General features: G+C 39.3%; 1 protein-coding gene across 1 annotated transcript in view; it reads right to left on the reverse strand.

The window, feature by feature from the left end:
- The window catches only part of Rab2a (RAB2A, member RAS oncogene family), a 71,047-nt gene extending 48,971 nt beyond the window's left edge, over positions 1-22,076 (reverse strand). Inside the window, exons 1-2 of the mRNA XM_057790952.1 lie at positions 21,770-22,076; positions 547-618 (exon numbers count right to left, since the gene is read on the reverse strand). Coding sequence (XP_057646935.1) covers positions 547-618; positions 21,770-21,815 — 118 coding nt within the window. The 5' untranslated portion in view covers positions 21,816-22,076. The remainder of the gene's footprint in view (positions 1-546; positions 619-21,769) is intronic.
- Between the last annotated feature and the right edge of the window lie 808 nt (positions 22,077-22,884).

Raw genomic sequence — 22,884 nt, forward strand, 5'->3', positions numbered from 1 at the left:
TAACAATAATTAACACTGGATGTCTACTTGTTACTAGTACCTACCTCATTTACAACTCATACTCTGCTGACGGTCCTGGTTAATAATTACAGCAAGCATGCTGGATTTGCCACACTGCAGGGCACTGTTCCTATGCTTTACACTTACTGTTCATTTCCTGATCACAGTAACTTGGTGGAATTCTTAGTGTTACTCTCACTGTAGAGACAGCAAGGCTGAAAATACGGAGAGGTGAAGCAGTTTGCTCAGTTACTGATAGACCTGATTTAATTCCCAATGAGTTCCTACTATGGTGCAGTACTGTCTCTTAACAGTATGATTCATAATCAAATCTAATTAAAATCTTAAGTACTAATGTCTTTTGCATTTTAACCCTGTATAAAAAGTTAGTTAATATCTATTTTTACTATATGTATCTCTAAAATGTAACAGAGACTAAATTTTGCACAACAAATCTAGTTTCACTGCTTTTCTACAGTGGACCCACTAGCACACAGCACAAAAGCTATTGAAAACTTTAAATGTCTTATTCTTTTCTAAACTTACCAATTGTGAGGTCATGCACTGGCTGGAACCTCTTGTCTGTAAACTGTAGCAATAAGCACGATTTACCAACACCTAGAAATTAAAAAAATGAACAAATAATCAGAGGAAAATAAAACCACAGAAATTAAGACTGACCTTACAAAAGCACAGAAGAGCGGCAGCAAGGGTTTCTGCTGCTGACATCCAGTCAGCCACTATTTACAGTTCTCCAATTTTTAAAATAACCCTTTTGCCCTTCCTTATTCATCAGTTTTTCATGCAAAGGAGGCTGGCACATAAACTCCTAGAATAGAAATTAGGTCTTAGCAGTTCCCACCAAAGCACCACCCAGGAAGCTGGAGAAGACGTGTGTCCTTTCTGTCATTTACAAAATGTGGATTAGAATGCATCCGTGTCACAGGGCAGGGAGAATTAAATCAGCTAAATTATAAAGTACTCAGGACACAGAGTAACTTTAGAACTCATTTATTATTCTATTTAACTAAAAAGTCAAAATCCAACAGATTTTTACAACACTTCACCTCTTCTCTCTAAGCTCCCTCTTAGCTGTGCCACCTGAGTCCTTTCAGCACCACAGCAGTGTCCCTTTCCTTTAAAGGTCGGGCTCAGCCTTTGCTGTAGGTCCTGAGAACTAGCCAGCCCTTTTCAGCTCATGCTTATGCTTCTCTATGTATCAGATCCTCTTCTTCAGTGGGCAAATTTTCAAGAATCTCACATTCAAAACATACCGGTGCCTTTTAAAGAATTTAAAGACTAAGTTCTTTACAAAAAATTTAGTCTGGTTCAGCAAACTCAGAGCTCCCACATGTAGCAGTAAGCTAACCTTCAACCTCAGCTTTGTCTGAGACGGCTTCAGAAAAAGGGAAAAGTCTAGAACAGCAGGACTTTGAGAGTGCAGAAAGGATGGGTGCGTTCAGAAGGCAAAGACACTGCTTTCCTTAGCAACAAAACACTACTGCCCCCTCCCACCGCTCCCTGAGCTCTGTGGAGCCAATCACCTCCATTCACAAAGGCCTTTCTTCCATTAGCTGGATGTGATCTGTAATGGACTTACTTTTATTTCTGGAAAGGCATTTATTACTAACATTAATGTCTACTATCGTTATTTAAATGTCTATTTTTATCATTTTTATAAACAAAGTTCCTTGGGGACAAGATCTGAAATGTATTCATCTTTTCTTCCTCCAAAGCACCTGATGTGGTAAACACTACTGTGCTGTGTATGTGCACACACGTGAAATGTGTGTCATGGCATATGTGTGCTACAGCAGGGCAGCTTGCAGAAGTCCCCTTTCTGCTCCCTCCCACCATGAGGGTCTGAGACATCAAACGGAGGTTAGCAGGCTTGGTGGAAGGTTAACACCTGCTGAGTGTTAACTGGATAATCAATCCTACACCTTCAGGCCTTGAGTTAGGCATCACCTCCTCTCTCCATTTAACACAAATGATACATCTAGCAGTGCTGCTACCATCAAGTCTGTTTCTTCTCTTTCCCTGCCCTGGCTTATGTAGCACAGGTTGGGCTTAAACTCAAAATAATCCTCCAACCTCAGCCTTTTACTTTTCTCTTTTTTAAACCCAGGGTTCAAGTCTGTTCCCTCTGTAGGACATAGTACTGTGAGAACAGAGTACCTAAAGACTATGTCAGTAGCAAATACTTAGCATCTAGGCATGCTAAAAATCAGAATCCTGAATCTCCACTGCAGAAAATCTGTAGGTTAACCTACTTAGTCCTCTAGAGATTTTTAGGAAGGAATCCTTTGCAAAGAACAGGGGAATAACTCCTAAGACCCCAATGAGTCATTTTAGGACTCTGGTAATCTCAAGATTCTTAAAAATTGGTGAGAATTCTATTTTTTGTAATTCAAACAATTTTTAAGGGGGGGGGAGTCAAGGGTATGGGAAGTACCAGTGCCAACTGCTAACTAGAGAAGAGGTGCCAACAACTATGGTTCTACAGGAGAGAAGAAAGAAACGAAAGAGTGGCGCATGGAAACACTCCTGTGAATGAGCAGTCTAGCCTGGGCTTAACTTTGTTTGATTTTGGCCTCGAATTCACAGAGATCCATGTGCCTCTGGCTCTCCAGTGCTGGGATTAAAGGCGTGTGCCACCACTACCTAGCTCAGACAAAACCTTTTTTAGGGACAATCTCACTCTATATAGCTTCGTTATATTAAGTATTCATTATTCTTTCCTTTTAATTTAATTTTAATTAATTTTTTAAGTTTTTAACTCAATTCTTGAACAACAACAAAAAAAGGTGTAGAAATTGAGCTCAATTTTCCTGTCTCTAAAATGAGAAAAGAACACTGCATCAGGGCTATGATTTGGTGGCGCAGTGGTAAAGCACTTTCCAATATGCATTAAGCCCTTGATTTGCTCGCCAATAACATGAACATATACCTGCGTGCATGCACAGACAGAGAAAGAGAAAGAAATCTAAAAAGAGAAAACAGTGCTCCCCCTCAAAGGAGTACCACAAGGTCCAATAACAAAATGTAAGAGTATGCTGAAAATTTAACACTTGCACTAAACTCAAAAATTCTTCAAGATGAAGATTGCTAGGACAAAAAAATTTCTTCCCAAATTTATCTGACGCAATCAAAGTTTAGGCTTATTTAAGAATTTCTTTTAAAAAAGTGTCAATGTTGGTGTCCCTGAAAACTATTTTATTTCTATTTTTCTTATTTTTAATAAAAATATTCTATTTCTATTTTTTATTTATTTTTAATTTTTTTCTCTTTTTTTCTTTTTTGGTTTTTCAAGACAGGGTTTCACTGTTTAGCTCTGGCTCTCCTAGAGCTCACTCTGTAGACCAGGCTGGTTTTCAACTCACAGAGATCTGCTTAAATCTGCCTCCAGAGTGCTGGGATGTGCCACTCCCACCCCCACTTGACTTTACTGCTCAAAGTTAAGATGAGTACTGCTTATACATATTTCTGAGCCCTAGGTTAATATGTAAAATGCCCCTTATTTTGTGCCTTGTCTAAAGGAACCTTGGAAGAACTGGCGAGATGGCTCAGTCAGTAAAGTACTTGCAGTGCAGACAGGAGAGCCTGAGTTCAATCTCCATCACACACGTAAAAAGGCCAAGTATGCTGGCATGTGCTTGTAAACCCAGCACTGGAGAGGCAGAGACAGGAAGAGCTCTGGAGCTGCCTCACTGGCCTACCAGCCTTGTCTAATCAATTCCAAGCTAATAAAAGATCCTTTATCAAAAAACAAGGGTGGTTCCCATGGAATGACACCCAAAATTACCATCTGACCTACACACACACCCCGACAGATGCTGTGCGGTTTTGAAACGGCAGCTTCTTGGTTCATGCTAGTTGCAGGAACAGTTCTGGCTCTTTCAGGGGATTGAGCATTTAAATGGGGTTTGTGAGTAAAGTGCTACAACTTGCTTAATGGCAACACAGACCTACTGTGTGCCTAGAAATGGGGCTTGCAGAGCTGGCATTAAACAAACCTCTGCCATGTTGGACTGGTCAGAGCCAAAAGGCAAAGCACCCTTAGTCCTAGTCACACTGCTTAGTATTTTAAGAAGCGCTCTTGGACAGAAAAGGATTACATATACACAATAGGACAGATTCAGACATAAAAGACCTCTAAATGAGACACAAGAGTGTTTAAAAAATGTATGTAGGTTTGGGAAAGAAAAAAAAAAGAGTATAGAGAGTTATTTTTAAAAAGTAAATCATTTTTTAAAAAGATAAAACAGTCTTTAAAGAGACAGAATATAGACAGTCATAAATTAAAGGAGTAAAAATATAAGCCACATAAAAATGAGATATACATAGAAAGTCTAGATTATGTATATTATTGTGTTTTCTTTAAAGTTTTTGACTTTAAATGAGCTAAGTACAGAGAGACATTTCATTGTATGGGCTGCTAAGCTAAAACAATATATACATACATACATACATACATACATATATATATATGTATATATATATATATATTTTTTTTTAAAGATATCTTGACCTCAAGATTTGGGTCTAATGACATGTTGCTTTGGAAAAGAGGTTCTGCTTTTGTTTCTACAGAGGATGAGAACCTGTGGATTCCTTCCAGGCTAAGGTGGTTTAATGTACTAAGACCCCCCCCAAAAGGTCTCCACAACCCCAAAATTATTCCAGCCAACAAAAAGCATTTTGGACAAAACTATGTCCAAATTTCCAAAATTGTTTAAAATTTTTTGTTTACATTTAAAGGGGGATATGCTATAGAGATGAATACTTTGCATTGGTATGGATTTTGGTTTACTGATACAAATTTAATGTCAATTTTGTTATATTTATAGCTCTGCTCTTGATTAAGGCATTGTGTTTATCCAGCTCATTTAAAAATGTAATGTATAATTAACAAATACAGGTTAATAGGTAGTCATCTATAATAGTCAAGCTTGTAGTCATGTTAGTTAGGTTTTCTAGATGTATAAAGATATATTTCAGATAGATAAGTAGTCTTTAAACCTTTCAAACACTAACAGAATAAAGCATTTAAAATGTTTTAAGAACTTAGGACTTTTCATGACAATGAGACACATCTGCTCCTGGCAGCACCAATCTACTTCAAGAGGATGATGGGCATCAAAGAGGCTTCTTATGGAGTTTGTTAGCCATTTGGACAAGAAACTGTTCTTGCCTGGCCTGCTTGACGTTATGTTGTATGAACTGGACATGCAGGACTCACAGAAAACTGACTGCTGAACTTACCTAAAGGTGAGACAGTCCTTCAGGATTCCTGCTTCATGAAAGAGTCTGCCAGACATTCTACAGAACCCAGAAGAAAGTGACTGACAAACTGCCGGTATAGGCAGAACTGTCTTTGAAATTTTTTGTCTCATGAAAAAGTCTGCCAAATGCTATGGGCCTGCTGTAGGCTGCAGATGGATGCCCCAATGTTTCAGAAGAATTTTAGGTGACTGTCCAGGCAGCAAGATGTCTCTGTCAATTCTAGCGTTTCAGAAGTTGCTTACAATGCACTTCCTGTTAGGTAAAATTATATCCTTCTGGAGTCTTTGATGAAATTGAATAGATTGTTATAATTATAGTTTTTCTTAGTTATGATAAAAGATAAAGTAGATATAAATATTGTAACTATAATTCTTGTTTGATAACTGCTTTGTTATATGTAATTTTACTATGTTAAAGTTAAAACCTTCCTATTTAATTGGACAGAAAAGGGGAGGTGATGTGGGATTCCCCTCTGTTTGATGTTAAAATGTTTATTGCAATTGGTTAATAAAGAAGCTGCTTTCAGCCAAGGGTTTAACAGAGTAATGCCAGGCGGAAACTCCAGAGATGTACAAGACAGTAGATGGCGTCAGAGAGACACTACGTAGCCACCAAAGGAAAAAGATGTTTGTGTGCCAGTACTGGTAAACCATGACCCTTGTGATAATATATAAAATAATAGAAATGGGTTAATTTAAGATGTAAGTGTTAGCTAGAAATATGCTTAAGCTATTGGTCAAACAGTATTGAAATTAAAATAGTTTCTGTGTGATTATTTCGGGTCTGGATGGCCAGGAAACGAATGAACAGCCTCAGCCAAGAACTGACCACCCTGGAAATAAAAAAAAAAAAATTCAACGCATAGCTAATCAAAGATGCCATCCATACTATTTTTGCTATGATTCATGATAAAATAAATCGGTCATGAGGAATCTACAACACTTCTCTTTTTCTTAACTGAAACATCAGTTGGGCAGCATAAGTGTCACTTCCTGTAAGCCCAATACCTGGGAGGCCAAGGCAGCAAAACTGCAAGTTTGAAATCTGCCAGACTACATAGTGAAATCATATCTCAAAAATAATAGAACAGAAAAAAAAGTGTGTTCTACTATAGATCTCTTAAATAAAAACTAACAGAGTTAAGAAATAAAGCAAAGGAAACAACAAAAAGTGTGTTCAGCTGGAACCTCCCCTTGACCTCACTCCTCCCCTATTCCAAACTCCATCCTTCTCAGAAAGCCCTCCAAGCAGTGGTTCTTCCCCTGGAGTTGCTCGTGACCATGCCAATAGGGAGGGTATTTAAGCTCTAGTCCTTAGACCTGCTATGTGATTTCTCCTCCTCCCTCCCATGCCTCAATTCTGAGGAGCCTGAGAGTCACCTAGGGGCAGTTCTCTCATTAAACCTTGTCTTTTTGATTTGGCTTGATCTGGCCTATTGCATCAGTGGAGAAACCCACTACCAGGGATCCAAAAATACTTTTCCACTACTGAGGATCCAAAAATACTTATCAAAGTGGATGTGAAGTTCCATTCCTGTAATCTCAGAACACAAGAGACAGGGTAGAAAGGATCATTAAGGTCTCAAGGTCAGCCTGGGCTACACAGAAAGACACTGTCTTAAAAGTAGTTTAAATAAAAATTTTTTCCATGATGCTATGGAAAAAAGGTAGATATATATGTGCAATATTATTATTATTATTAAATTATTATTATTATTAACAAAATCTACTGCACATGACCTATAAAAATGTTACGTCATAAGTAGTTTGTCACAAAATTAAAAGCTGTAAGCAAAGTAAACTATTTCATGTAATTGACAGATTAGGCTAATAAAAAGCAAAAGAGTAACAAAACAAATTGCTGAATTAGGAAAACACAGACTAGGTAACTTTTTCTTTTTTTTTTTTGGTACCTGTCCTGGAACTAGCTCTTGTAGACCAGGCTAGCCTCAAACTCAGAGAGATCCATCTGTCTCTGCCTCCCGAGTGCTGGAATGAAAGGCTGTGAAAAGGTTCAACCACTGCCAGGCTGAAAAGAACCTTTTCAAGTTTACTGAGTACAAAAGATATCAAGACCAAAAAAACTACTATTTTGTGATTAACATGTGATCTTGTTTTCTTAAATTTAAGTGGTTTGAAATCAGCGAACTAAATAACCTTTTTGAATAGGAACCCCCCCCTCCAATTTAATTCTAGGAAGCTCAATGAAGGGGACAATTAGCTTTAAGTACCATTATTAGTAAACCACTTTGTCGTTTATAAGGCACCTGTACATAGTTTTACATCAAGCTCAAAAAACAAAACAAAACAAACTAGTAAAGTCAGCTAAGCCTGGCATTACATGAGAAAACAGAAGATGAAGAGGTCATACAATGGAGACACCATACCAATCAAAATCTTCTAATTATAAATAGAGACTCTTGGAAAATGTTCAAGAGTGAGGTCTAGGTCAAAATAATCCAAGATGGACTTGTGATACCATTTGACTTCTAGATGCATAGTAATTATTGCTAAAAATGAACTAAAGCCAAAGTCTTCTACAAATTTTATTTAATTAATAGTAATTAATTCATTTTGAGATAAGGTCTTAATATATTCAGGCTTGCTTGGAACTTCCTATACACCCCAAGATGACTTCTAACTCATAATCTTCCTGTATCAGCTTCTTAGATGTTGAAACCACAGGCACATGTCAACATACTAAGCATGAACATACTACTTACACTAGCACACCAGCAGTAAATAAATAGCACACTTAACTGCCACCTGAATTTCAAATACCACTGTGAAGGTAGAGAAGAAATGGGTGTTTGAACAAGCACTTGGCAGACATTATACCAATTTTAGAGAGAACTGAGAAATGTAATGATTTAATTCCACAAGCAGTAGCTGTATCAATGTTCCATAATGCACAGGTGACAACACATCTTGGGAAATTTGGCATTCACATTGCTTCTTATGTGGGATGTGCCTCTATAAAGGCTCAAGATGGGCATGCTTGTTTGTCATCTATGTCTTGATCCTTTCCTATCTGACTTAGCCAAATGGAACCTAATGGCAGAAATAAATTCAAATTCTTCAATGATTGCAATATATATGAAAACACTAAAATTTTCAAATTATAAACTCAAAATGAATTTTAAAATATTCGCAATAGATTATACTAAAATTACATATAGGAATTCATAACTAGTCAAAATGTAAAGAACTGATCATGAAGTAAGTACCCAGCCCCAACTGATACAACTACAACATAATCCCTATTGCTAAGGCTCAGGGGTCATCACCAAAAAAGGGAGCAGAAAGACTGGTAAGAGCTAGAGACAAAAATGTCTGCTGGGAGACACTGTCTTCTATATATAACAGGAGCTAATCCATAAATTTTTTTTTTTTTTTTTTTTTTTTCGAGACAGGGTTTCTCTGTGGTTTTGGAGCCTGTCCTGGAACTAGCTCTTGTAGATCAGGCTGGTCTCGAACTCACAGAGATCCACCTGCCTCTGCCTCCCAAGTGCTGGGATTAAAGGCGTGCGCCACCACCGCCCGGCTAATCCATAAAATTTTAACTATTTGTTGACTAAACAGGATCCGAATAATACCGCCAGCTGAAATGCAAACGAAGATGAGAACATTCTCACAAGACTCATTTACCCTTAAGATGAAGGAAACTAATGGTGAGAGAGAGAGTAAGTCTTCTCCAAGGACAAGCCTAATTGGTTATCTAACACCAAGTGCTCAGCTCTAAATACATACACTGGAGCAAAACTATATGGATCCAGCAGGTTGTACATATATTTATGTATGCATATAAAATGTAATGAAAGTAATTAAATATAAAGTCTGAATCTGAAAGGGAGTTGGGGGCACAGAAGGAATTAGAGAGGAGAGGAGGGGTGGAAATGATATATGTTAATACTGAACTCATGTATTCATAAATTTTACTTAAATCATATGTATACACACACACACACACATTCTATTTTTAAAAGATATGCTTTGACATCACCACCCCTGACTTGAAGCTATACTACAGAGCTATAGTAATAAAAAGAGCTTGGTATTGGCATAAAAACAGAAATGTGGATCAATGGAATCAAATCAAAGACCTTGACAATCCACACACCCATGAATCCCTGATTTTTGACAAAGAAGTCAAAATTATACAACGGAAAAAAGAAAGCATCTTCAACAAATAGTGTTGGTATAACTGGATGTCAACATGCAGAAGAACACATAGATCTCTATCTATTACCATGCAAAAAACTCCAGTCCAAGTGGATCAAACATAAATCCAGTTACACTGAACCTTACAGAAAAGTAAGTGGAAGTAGCCTTGAAAGCATTGACACAGGAAACTACTTCCTAAATAAAACATCAGTAGCACAGACGCTGAGAGCAACAATTAATAAATGGAACCTCCTAAAACTGAGAAGCTTCTATAAAGCAAAGGACATGGTCAACAAGACAAAATGGCTGCCTACAGAATGGGAAAAGATCACCACTAACCACACATCTGACAGAGGGCTGATCTCCCAAAATATATACAGAACTCAGGAAATTAGGCATCCAAAACCAAAGATTCCAATTAAAAAATGGGGTACAGATCTAAAGAGACTTCTCAGCAGAAGAAACTCAAATGGCCAAAAGACATTTGAGGAAATGCTCAACATCCTTAGCCATCGGAGAAATGCAAATCAAAACAACTCTGAGATACCTTCTTACAGCAGTCAGAATGACTAAGATCAAAAACAGTGATGACTGATAGCTTATGCTGGAGAGGATGTGGAGTAAGGGGAGCACTCTTCCACTGTTGGTGGGAATGTAAACTTGTACAGCCACTTTGAAGATTAGTATGGCGGTTTCTCAGAAAATTGGGAATCAACCTACTGCAAGACCCAGAAATACCATTCTTAGGCATATACCTAAAGGAAGCACACTCATACCACAAAGACATTTGCTCAACTATGTTCATAGCAGCATTATTTGTAATAGCCAGAACTTGGATACAACCTAGATGCCCCTCACTTGAGGAAGGATAAAAAACATGGTAACTTTACACAATAGATCATTACTTGGCAATAAAAACAGTGGCATCTTGAATTTGCAGGCAAATGAATGGAAGGAACAAGAAAAAAGCTAGTAAAAAACGTGAGGTAACCCAGACCCATAAAGACAAACATGATGCATATTCACTCTTAAGTGGATATCAGACATAAAATAAAGGATAACTAGCCTACAGTCCACAACCCCAGAAAACTAAGAAAAAAGGAGGCCCCTAAGACAGTTATGCATGGTTGTCCCTGGGAAGGACAATATTTTGTACAACAGCCATTGCAAATAATTCATAATCAGTTTCCTCAATCTGTAATTTACCATTATATAGCTGATATCTTACTAGCTGATTTAGAGGCAAATACCTTAGAAAAATGCTTGAAGAAGCAAAAAAAATTTTTTTTTCATTGTTGGGAATTACAAATTGCTCCTGAAAAAAATACAAAGAGGAGACTCTATTAATTATTTAGGATATAAGATAGGTTTACAAAATACTCAACCCAGAATGTACAAATCAGGAGATTGAGAACTCAAAGATTTTCAAAAAGTTCTAAGACGGGATTAAAAACTTGAGAGCTAAGTAATTTTTTTCAAAGCTTACAAGTTAAAAGGATTTAAATAGTTCAATAAAATTATCAGCTTAGACTGAGAGACAATTGGCTTAGGTAGAAAAGAAACTACAAGATGCATATGTGGATCACTTGAATCCATAGCTTGATTGCATCTGGGTCAAACTACCTTCTATGTATTTTGCTACAGGAATTTTTACGCAGAGAGAAGATAATATTTTAGAATGGATATTTTTTCCACACAGAGTAAAAAATTAAAGAACTATAGCAAAAAGGTTTCTGAATAGAATCTGAAAAATTGTGACTTTATCAATTAACATAAATAGACCCAAGCAAAAATTGTAGTTAAGTTTTTACTACTGCTGAAATTGCCTCATTATGAACAAAAAAAAATGAACACTGGCAAAGAGCTTGTAGTAATTTCTTCAAAGATTAGAACAAATATCCCAAAAGCAAGAGAATTCAGTTTATAAAAAGAACTAATTGAATTCTTCCTCACAGAATGTGAGCAAGAATTTCTGGAGCCCCTATATTCTAACAATGATGCAAATAAATCAGTAAAGGATATAAGTCAGAAAAATTAAGTAAAGTGGCTCAAAGTTCCTATGAGTCTTTTCAAAAGTCAGAATTATATGCTATTCCTATAGTATTATTAGATTTTCCAGAACCTCTTAATATAGTTACTGACTCTCAATATGCAAAAAGAATTTTTTACATATAGAAGCCACTGAACTTAGATAATTAAGATTAACTTTGTCATTTATTCAATTACAAGAAATAATCAATAATAGAAACTATTCCTTGCATATAACATGTATCAGATCCCATTTGGGTCTACTCTCTACCACAAGGTAATGATGAAATTGTTCAGCTACTGGTAGAAAATGTGTTGGAAGACTCAGAATTTCAAAAGAAACACCATGTAGCAAGGGTCTGAAGAAAGAGTTTTCTATCACTTGACAACAAGTCAGGGAAATTAGGAAATGTCCTGCTTAGTCTTTGTATAACCAAACTCCACTATCTGCAAGAAGTATTCCACAGGGTATTCAAGGAAATGAAATTTGGCAAATAAATGTTTTGCTCTGTTGAGTTATGAAAATTAAAGTATGTGCACCATACCACATATACATATCAGGATTCCAAAAGGCAAAGCTCTGAGCTCTGAGAAAGCTGATTCTATAACCACAGACTTGTGAATTATGACCATTAACGGAGTATCTGTACAAATTAAAACTGACAATGCTCCAGCACGTGTCTCTAGTAAAATAAAACAGTTTTTTGCATATTATAACATTAAGCATATTATAGGTATACCACACAGTCTTACAGGGCAGTTATAGAAAAATCTAATCACACTGTAAAAGATATTTTAATTAAAAAGGGGGGATAATAAAGACCCCCAGGGATAGAATGCACAATACTTTATTAATTTTAAATTTGTTTTGTTTTGTTTTGGTTTTTTGAGACAGGGTTTCTGCGTAAGAGCCCTAGCTGTCCTGGAACTAGCTCTTATAGACTAGCTCTTATAGAACAGGCTGGCTTTGAACTCACAGAGTTCTGGAATTAAAGGCAGGCACCACCACTGCCTAGCTTAATTTTAAACTTCTTAAATACTAATGAGTAAGGAACCATAGTTGTGGAGAGACATTGGCTAGTAGAAAAAAAAAAACCAAATTAAATCAGCCTGTATACTTTAAGGATGTGTTGACCTCAGAACGGAAACCAGGATAAGTGCTACATTGGGGAAGAAGTTTTGCTTTTGTTTCCACAGGAGAAGAAAGGCTATGGATACCATCAAGATTGATTAAGATTAGATTTGAAGACACCTTTAATCTCAGCACACGGGAGACAGAGGCAGGTGGATCTCTGTGAGTTTGAGGTCAGCCTGGTCTACAAGAGCTAGTTCCAGGACAGGAACCAAAAGCTACGGAGAAACCCTGTCTCGAAAATCAAAAAAAAAAAAAAAAAAAAAAGATTAGATTTGAACAAGAGAGACCTCTTGATGAGAAGCGGTAATAATTCATCAAACAGCGTGGCTATTCAACCTGCCAAGAAGGAAAACTCCCCAGAGTTAAGGTTGGGGCATGGTTTTGTTTTTGTCTTTCCATGAGAATAAAATCATGGAACTAAGGAATCTAAAGACTACTGGACAAATAAAGACATCTGAAGGACAAATCATCCAGAAAAAAATACCCCCCCCAGAGTAAAATGGCCTAATGGCATGGCACTGTTCTCTTGCCACTAATCTCTTTAAAACTCTTCTTAAGGTATAAATATTATCTCTAAATTTTTAAGATTATATATACTTAAACCTTCTGCTGTGATATTAATGGTCATATAGAGTACTAACTAATTCTAGAAATAAGCTTTATCTAGCTTCCTGTAAGTGGTTTTAGGCTTGAGTCTGAAGGAGGCAACTAAGAATACAGTGGTCCATTAAGCTCTCTGCTATCTGATCATATGACATTTAAAGTGTTTAACTTTTCTGCAGTGAACTGTAACCATTCCTAACAGAAACTTTTGAAGTCTCCAAAAGGATATTGGGGCTCAACAATGATAAATCCACCTGGATTGTGCTAACTCCAGTGAGCTGAAAAACACCACCCAAAATTCATCTTTGGACTACAAACTGCTCAGGACAACTCCAAAGTGGTTAGGTAAGATGGCCCAGTCTCATAAACTATTCCAGTCAGGACTTCAGATAAACTCTGCACTTTCTCATCACACAGAGACTGGACAACAGGTAGCTCTCCCAGAACTTGAAGATTATATCCCAATTTTCTCAGGGTCCCCTAAAGATGCCATTGTCCACAGACAGCAGGAAGTAATTTTAACAAAATGATGACCACATTCCTGAAAGGTGGGTTGTGTGGTTTTTGATCTTTGGTGATTTTATAGATGTTTGACATTGTTTGGTGGGTTAGTTGCAAGTTGTTTTTGGTCATGGTCAGGGAGAAAACTAAGCAAGGGAGGTTTAGATTCTGGAATCCCTTTCTGAACAGAAAAAAAGGGAGATACAGAAATGACTGAATAAAAGGGTAGGTTATGGGATCTACTTTTAAGCTAAAAGAGCAATTACGAGTCTCAAGCATTTTACATTGGTATGGATTTCTATATATTGATACAAACAAGGTTATTTTGTTGTACTGTATATGTTTCTACTCAAGATAATTTTGTATACTGATAAAAATTTAAGCTTATTTTTGTTCTTTGTGTTACATGTTTTTATGTCTTGTTTAAAGTATTGTACTTATGTAGCTCATTTAAAAATGTAAAGTTCTAGTCCTTGAAAGCTATTTGGGATAATAAAGAAATACAGGTTAGTAGTTAGTCATCTATAACAATCAAACTTATAGTCATGTTAGGTATGTTTTCAAGGTCAATCAGAGATATATTTTAAAAATAGACCGTCTTCAAACACTTCAGAGATCTACGGAATATGGCATTTTAATGTTTTAATAACATAAGGCTTTTCATGACAGTGAGACTCATTTGTTCCTGGCAGCACCAATTTACTTCAAAAGGGGATGATGGACATTGAAGAACCTCCATATGAGGCTTGCTATCATCTGTAGCAAAGTTAGCTACTGGGCAAAGAAACTGCCCCTTCCTCGACTGCAGACAGTATGCTGTCCAAATTGGACAAGCAGGACACAAAAGAAGGCAACTGCTGAATTTTGTCAAGACAAGTCCTTCAAAATTCATGCTCACAGAGTAATCTGTCAGATACTTTAGTCCCACAGGCTGAAGAAAGACGCCCTAATGTTACAGAGGAACCTGGGGTGACTGTCCAGACAGGTAGATGTCTCTGTTATTTCTTAGTTTCAGAAGTCACTTGTTCTGCACTTCCTGTTTATTCAGTTAATAGTATGTCCTTCTCAGGTATCTGAAGGGGTTGAACTGATAGTTATAGTTACAGTTTTCCTTAGTACTGATAGAAAAAAATTAGGTACAAAACTTTATACTCACCAAGATAGGATAGATAATAGAACATTTTCTCTGAATTTGCCAAATACTAATGGACTGGACATTGTGTATGTATGTATTTTTCTTCTTCTTTTTTTCTTTTGTTTTTTTTTTTTTTTTTTTGAGACAGTGTTTCTCTGTGTAACATTGGTGTCTGTCCTGAAACTTGCTCTGCAAATTAGGCTGGTCTCAAACTCACAGAGATCCATCTGCTTCTGTCTCCCAAAGTGCTGGAATTAAAGGTGTACACCACTACTGCCCAGCATGAATGTATTTGATAATTGTTCTTATTATATATAGTTTTACTATGTTAGAACTAAAATATTTTCTTTTTATTTAGACAAAAGTGGGAGATGCTGCAGCACAATTGTTCTTACAACCATTCCATTATGCTGATAAAGTCATCTCGAGTCAAAGGATGAAGTCAGTTGGACTGGGATTAGTCGTAGAGGTGTTGGAGAGTTGAGGAAGTTTGCTAGAGAGGGATGGGAAGAGAGAAGAGGGATTTCCAGGTTTGGTGGATAGGGGAAACATAGAGAGAGGGTCAGCCATTCGACTCTCCGTTGTTCCTAAAATTTATCAGGTCTTTATCTCAATTTCTGACTAATGAGTTTTTATTATATTCAAACAATTTAGGTATCATTTCACACAAATACCTCAGGATCAAGAAAAAAATACTTTCTCAGTAAACAAAGACCCACTTACAGTTTTTCTTGGGTTCTATAAGCCTATTTTTGGTAGTATTAGTTTTAGTGTTAGTATTATTTTGAAACAGTGTTTCACTATATAGCCCCAGATGACTTCAAATTCACAATAAACTCAGAATGTCCTGGAACTCCTGATCCTGCCTCGATGTCAAACCTTCTGGGATTATGGGCATATTGCACCCTGTGCTGTGCTACCACTTTTACAATTTAGTTCCTTTACTCAGCTAGTTGAAGAGGGTTTCTATTTCTTGTAACCATTTAGGTCTGTCCTAAAATAAAATCCTGACTCTTTGGAGAAAAAACAATCACTAGCGGAAGCTAGGAAGACAGCTCAGCCAGTAAAGTTCTTGCCAAACAAGTATGAGACCTCATATGGTGCCAAGTGTGTGTAATATAATGCTGAGGCAAGGGCAAGGAGAAGTAGACAGCAGAGATGGAGGATCCCGGTAACTCGCTGGCCAACCAGCCTAGTCAATAAACCAAAACACACTCTCCCAGGAAAATCTTAGGTGAAGAGAGATAAAGACATCCAGCACTAACTTCAGACTTCAACATGCATGTGCACATGTACCTACACAGGAATAAATGCACACATTCAGGAAAAGAAGCCACTAGTAGAGCTGGAGATGGGTAGATGGATGGACGGATGAACCAAGATGAACAGATACAAAGGATAAAATGATGGTTAACAAACCACCTTAATATAAGGAAGCTTATACAAACCATCTAGATAAAAAAAAAAAAATGGAAGCAAAAGAAAACACAACACAGGCTAGGAATGCTAAAGACAACCCATAGCAGATTATAAAAAAGTACCACTTGGCCATAAATAAGCAAGGTAAGCAGAAATGTCCTGGGGCAGGGGAGCTGGTGAAAGAAATTCATGTATTAAGACACATAAAGGGCAAAATAACTTTTTTTTAAATCTGTATTATTTGGATACTAGGCAGCATGGTCAAATCTGGATTGGTTTTTAAAACAAATATGAGATAATTACAGAAACATTCAAGGAAACAAAACAAAGTGGTGATCGGCTATTACTATTTCTTATGCAATTCACAGCCACATATTTTGAATGAGAAAGGCACCCACTGGTGTCTACTTTGAATACTTGGTACTCAGTTGGTGGAATTCTTTGAGAAGGATTATGATTAGAAGGATTGTTTGAAGAGGTGTTTGAAGGGGCAGTGCTCACAAGCTCTCTGTAAGGTCTCAGCTGTTTTTGCTACCATGCCTTTTCTCTGTCATCATGAACTTTAACACTGAGATAGTAAGCCCAATTAAACATTTTCTTTTATAAGTTGCCTTGGTCATGGTGTTTTGTAACAGTAATAGAAAACTATCTAATCTAATGTCTTCATTCCCATGTTATAAAGGCACTAAGACTCAGAAAATTTGCACAGTAATAGATGCAGGTGTTGAAAGTCCTTGATCCTAGCTTTGGACAGACCTACTCTGCCCTGACTGTACACTGTACTTTCTCTTTAAATAAAGGACTATGCAGCACTCAGCAGCAACTCTACAAACCAAGAGATTAGCAGACCCACAGCAGACAATTTGATAAGGAGCTTAAAAGAACCAAAAGAATCTGCACAACACAGGGGAGAGTGCAGACTCTGGAGTCAGAAAAACCCAGGTTTAAAATCCAGCTTAGTCAGTTATTAGCAGTGTTGTGCTATGGCAGCTTCCCATTCTCCAACTAAAAAAGAGTCTCTCCATGGATGTTATTGCTCAGACACAATGAGTTACCACACAGAAAGACTGCCTTAGACAACCAGTTACAGCAGCTGGACATGGTGTTAAATGCTTCTAAATCCAATGGTTGGGAGGCTGAAGAAGGGGGACTGCTGCAAGCTCAAGAACAGCCTTGACTACATAGTGAGACCTAGAAAGAACCAACCAACCAAGAAAAACAAAACAAAAGTCAAGACCTAGGGAAGAAAAGATTATTTTTGTTATCCAGTTGAACCCAACCTAATTACATGAATCTTTAACAGTGGGGACTCCTAGATTAACCTGAGATGAGAAGACATAAGAAGATTTAGAAAGATAGGACACAGCCCAGGCATGGTGGCACAGACCTTCAATCCCAGCACTATGGAGGCTGAGGCAGGTGAATCTCTGTGAGTTTTAGGCCACCCTGGTCTGCAAGATGAGTTCCAGGACAGTCAGGTTTGTTACACAGAGAAACCTTGTCTTGGAAAAACAAAACAAAACCAAAGACAGGACACAAGAAAAATGTGGACAACTGTCTGTTACTATCTTTTAAAAGAGAGAATCAGTGCCCCCCGTGTTTGTTATGCATATATGGATATGTAAAGAACCAGTGCCCCCTGTGTTTGTTATGCATATATGGATATGTAAAGAACCAGTGCCCCCCGTGTTTGTTATGCATATATGGATATGTAAAGAATCAGTGCCCCCCGTGTTTGTTATGCATATATGGATATGTAAAGAATCAGTGCCCCCCGTGTTTGTTATGCATATATGGATATGTAAAGTTGCGAAAAGCCCTCAGATAACATCTCGCAAAGAGACAGCAATAGGAGCCCCATAGCTACAGCTATTGGAACTAAGCCAACAGCCTGAATGAGCAAGGACTCTCCAGAAGAGAACCCAGCCTTGCCAAAGGTTTGACTTTTGCCAACACAGACACGTCATACATCTGAACTGTAGAATGCTAAGATAAATTTGTCTTCTTTGAGCTGCTAATTCTTGTAGCTTATTACATAACAATAGAAAATTAATATAACCTATATCCTTCATTTATATAAAACTCAATTTCTGTGCCCTTTACCATTTCTGCAAATGAAAAATAATTTGGTAAATGCCATGCTGCCTGCCCAGCAAAACCTACACATCACATTTATCATTCACGACAGTACTGACTGTGCCAGGCACCATCCTGCGCCTGCCTTCAAGAAGTTGGCTGCAATAAGACAGCCATCAATATTCACTTTCTTTCTCTCTTCCAACTTGGTCCAGACAGTCACCATCAGCTATACCTGAAGATGAGAATATTTAAGATAACTTGGAGAAACTTAAGTTTTTTGTTTTGTTTTTCAAGACAGGGTTTCTCTGTACCTTCGGAGCCTGTCCTGGAACTCTCTCTGTAGACCAGGGCTGACATCAAATTCATAGAGAATCACCTGCTTCTGCCTCCTGAGTGCTGGGTTTAAAGGTGTGCGCTACCACCGGCGAAACCTAAACTTTATCAAAGCTATAAAGAGCAAAACTGAGGAATCTTGCATGGTGGTACACCCCTTTAATCCTAGCACCTGGGAAGCAGATGCAGGTGATCTCTGTGAATTTGAGGTTAGCCTGGTTATAGACCAAGTCCCAAGTCAGACAGGCCATTTTCATTTCTCAAAGAAGAACCAAAGGGAAAACTGAGGTAGAAGAGGGATGCCATATGAAACAAAGCCAGGTCACTAGGTATCACAATATAGTAGACAGTCCGAGTTCTTTGTTCTACCATGTACTAAACATAATTCCTTCTAAACAACATAGCTTGCTTTTCTTTATATGTAAAACAGAAATCTAGCAAATTTGTTGAAGGATTAAAAGATAAAAGACTCAATGGAACAAACCAGCGTTCAGAGACAAGAGGATCTGAAGTTGAGGCCAATTTATGAAACAAAACGGAGGCCATAACTATAAACAAAACCTCCAGAAGGTGCCAAGTGGTTCACGAGGATCATTTCAACATCATCCTTCCCCACACCAAGAAACAGAGACCTGCCTGGGCTATGTGAAATCTGTCTATAAAACAAACAACAACAAACCCAAAACAAGATCCCCCAACCAAGAAAAGTTCGAAACAAGGACTAAGGACTAGATGAGCCTGTAATCCCAGCACTGAGTAGAAGAATTATTCGAGGCCAGCTTGGGCTATGTAGTGAGATCCTATCTCAATAAATAAATAAGCAATAAAATAAAATAAAAAATTTCCCAAACCAAGGGCTAAGGGTAAACCACATGACACTGATATTACGTAGAAACTATAAATAGCGTGAAGAATTTTTTATGGCATCACCAACTAGAAAGTGCTAGAAAACTAATGTGATAGATAAGTCCACATAAACCTAGTCTTGGTATTCGTTAAGGAACACTCAAAAAACAAAACAAAACAAAAAACCCAAAACAGAAAGTCTATCAGCAAGAAAAGAAAAACCAATTCAGAAAATCTATTACAAAGGACCACTGCTGACCAGGATCGGTATATTAAAGTACTACTGCTGCTAACAAAAACTTTTAAGAATAAAAAGCCATTATGGAACCAGCAAAACATCCTCAGAAGAGAAGACCCAAGTAATGGGTCTGAGTAAGAAACGGGTGCAGGAACTAAAAGGGAGTGACTATCTGGCTGTGGCAACACAAGGAACTCAACATCTTTTCGGCAAACATCTTTTACTTACAAACAAAGACCAACAGCTAAAATGTAGTCTATTTTAAAGCTTGTAAATAAGCAAAGTGATAAAATCAAACGGGAAGGTTTAACAGAAAATTAGAAGTTAGAGATGAGATGAGGAGTACTTTAGAGTTCACTGAGGGTCAAGCTAAAAAGGCAAAGGCATGAATGAGCAGGGGTTTGCCTCCTGACACAGGTATTTCAGGAAATTAAGCTCATGCTAAACTGTACTAGGTGAAGAGGAGTGTGGGCAAAGTGCAGCTCTACAGCCCAGTGTCAAGCATCAAGTGCCTCAGCTAGGTCAGAACAGAACGCCTAGAGAAGAGTGCCTTCCCTTAAAGCACAGAACTGTTGTGGCATGGGGACAAACGAGAACAGAGCACCAGCTCGCCCACATCTGTAGCCACATTATTCCCTGAATATTGTTTTATTAATAAACAGGAGATCCCCAGTAAAAAAAAAAACAAGACACCGTGCAAATTCTAAACCTAATTTTCGCTACTGCTGAGACAACCAAGTAATCAGTCATTTCTGTTCCTGGCTACGATATCTCCAATTTTATTTTTTTATATCTCAGTGGTCTTAGAGTCCTCCCTTTCCAAATAGTTTACAAAATATGGCTTTACCCAGTACCTTGCATAGAAAACGATCATGTTTCTGTACACTTACACACACACAAGAACCTTCCTGAAAAACTGTATTCACAGCAGGAAGATTTTATTTTAGGCAGCAATCAACACACTTCCAGTTACTTATAGAACCTACTGCATTACAGGGCCACCTCAAGTTGCTTCTATATCGCCGAAGTTGTGCAAAGGGTCCAGGGTTGTACAACAGTCACCACTGAAATCAGACTCCGGTGTATTAATAGTTTTAACACCTGAACAAGCTTTAGGCTTATTATTAGATTCGAAGTATGGCCCAAATCGCAGGTATTCGAATTATTTCATAAAGGCTTGTTAATTTGTTTGAGAAATGTATTAGGATCATATCTTTAACTGAAAATTGATTTTTTTTTTGTTTCAAATGCACACGAGGTCACCTGAAAATCAGCAACTGTGACTCGACACAACTGGTAAAAAAACGTCCTCAATCAGCATATCACGGTATGCTCACGCCCTGAGCACTGACCCGCCTTGCATTACTATCAATTCCAATAGCCCCAGCTTACACGTGGCAAAAGTCGCCAGGGCTCTACAATGCTTTAATGACCCCGAAAGGAACAGCCCTGCCATCAAGTCATGTGACCTGACTTATTCGGACTTGGAAGTTGAGAACGTTTCAAAAAAAAAATTCTTTTTAAAAATAATCTCTCCGTAACAGGCTGTCCCACTTCAGGGTGCGCTTTGCGCAGGCCTAGGCGGAAGCGTGCAGGTCGGGGAGGTGGGACCGGGGACAAAAATCCGGACCGGGGCCCGTCACAATCTGATTCGCTAGGCTTCCCTCTCCCTTCTCGGGCCGCGGAGACAGTCCAGGCCCGGGTCCCGGGCATGACCGCCCTGCTGTCACCCTCTCCGGGAACCGCAAACGGCTGCCCTGGGCCCGGCTGCAGCGGGCCCGGGCCGAGCTGGGAAGGCCCCGGCCAGGCCGCGACCGCTCGCAGCGCCCACGTCATCAGCGCCAGCACTGCGGAAATGGAGCGGCGGCCAGGGGACCGAGGGAGGATGGGAGGAAGGGAGGCGCCGCGCCGCTCCGCGCCGCCCGACCCGCGCCCGCCGCGCCACCGCCGCCGTTTGCCCCGCCTGCCCGCCCCGGCCCACCACGGCCCGCCGGCGGCCTCACCTGTGTCGCCGATGATGATGTACTTGAAGAGATAGGCGTACGCCATGGCCGCGGCCGCTCCGTGCCAGGCTCACGGCTCCTCCTCCCGCTGTGCGCCTCCTCCGCGCCCTCACCGGCGCCGCTCGGCCGCGAACCCGGGCCCCGCCCGCCGTCGGCCGCCGTCAGAGCCAGCAGCAAGGACCCGAGGGGCAAGAGGGACGAACTGACAGCGCCGAGCGCGGATCGCAGCGGCCCAGCCCTTCGGAACAATAACAGCCGCGGCGCCTCCGCCCCGCCTCCGCGCCGACCCGGAAGTGCTGCCGCCGCCGGCGCCGCCGAAGGAGAGGGGAGGATCCGGGGCCGCGCCCGCCGCTCGGAGCCCCGCCTACCACGGAGCTCCACCCACACGCAGCCCCGCCCCCCAGCCGGGGAGGTCGCAGGGAGACCGGAGCCGGCTGGGGTTCCGCCGCCGACCCGCGTGACGGGAGGCGGAGAGGGCGTTCGGTGCGGGGCAACTCAGTCGGGCGGAAGTAATCCTGGTACGTCCCTGTCCCGGAATACTATGCTGTTCGGCTGCTCCTACACCTATATAAAAACCAAAGCAAATCTGTATGAATCTTCAAGTAGATGTCCATGTGCATGTACAGCCGACCATGATTCTAAGCGCTGTGTAGTGTGTACTTATATGGCTTAATTACGCTCTATGTATGAAACACTGAAGTATGTGCAATATGAAAAGAAACACCTTTCTATGATGGAATTGGGGGAAAGTCTTTTCACTGGTTTTGTGTGTGTGTGTGTGTGTGTACAGATTTGAAGGTTTTTTGTTTTGTTTTGTTTTTTGCCTTTGAATGTATTCTGTGTATATTGCCAGTAGTAGCAACTAGAGACAGACCCATTTCTTAAAACGCCCAAGCTTTGAAGAAGGTAGAGGACAGAGTTAAAGTATCTGAATAGTTTTTTAGAGAGATCATGTCTGAAACAGATATGAGTAAAAGTGTATCAAAAGAAAAAGGTTGCTACAAGCCAGCCATACATTTATAATCAGCACTTGGGATAGAGGCAGGAGGATCAGGAGTTCTAGATCATTCTTTACTACATGGGGAGGGGGGTGTCTAGCATGAGACCTTGTCTCA

The sequence above is a fragment of the Chionomys nivalis genome, chromosome 16 (assembly GCF_950005125.1).
Source record: "Chionomys nivalis chromosome 16, mChiNiv1.1, whole genome shotgun sequence".
Classification (NCBI taxonomy): Eukaryota; Metazoa; Chordata; class Mammalia; order Rodentia; family Cricetidae; genus Chionomys; species Chionomys nivalis.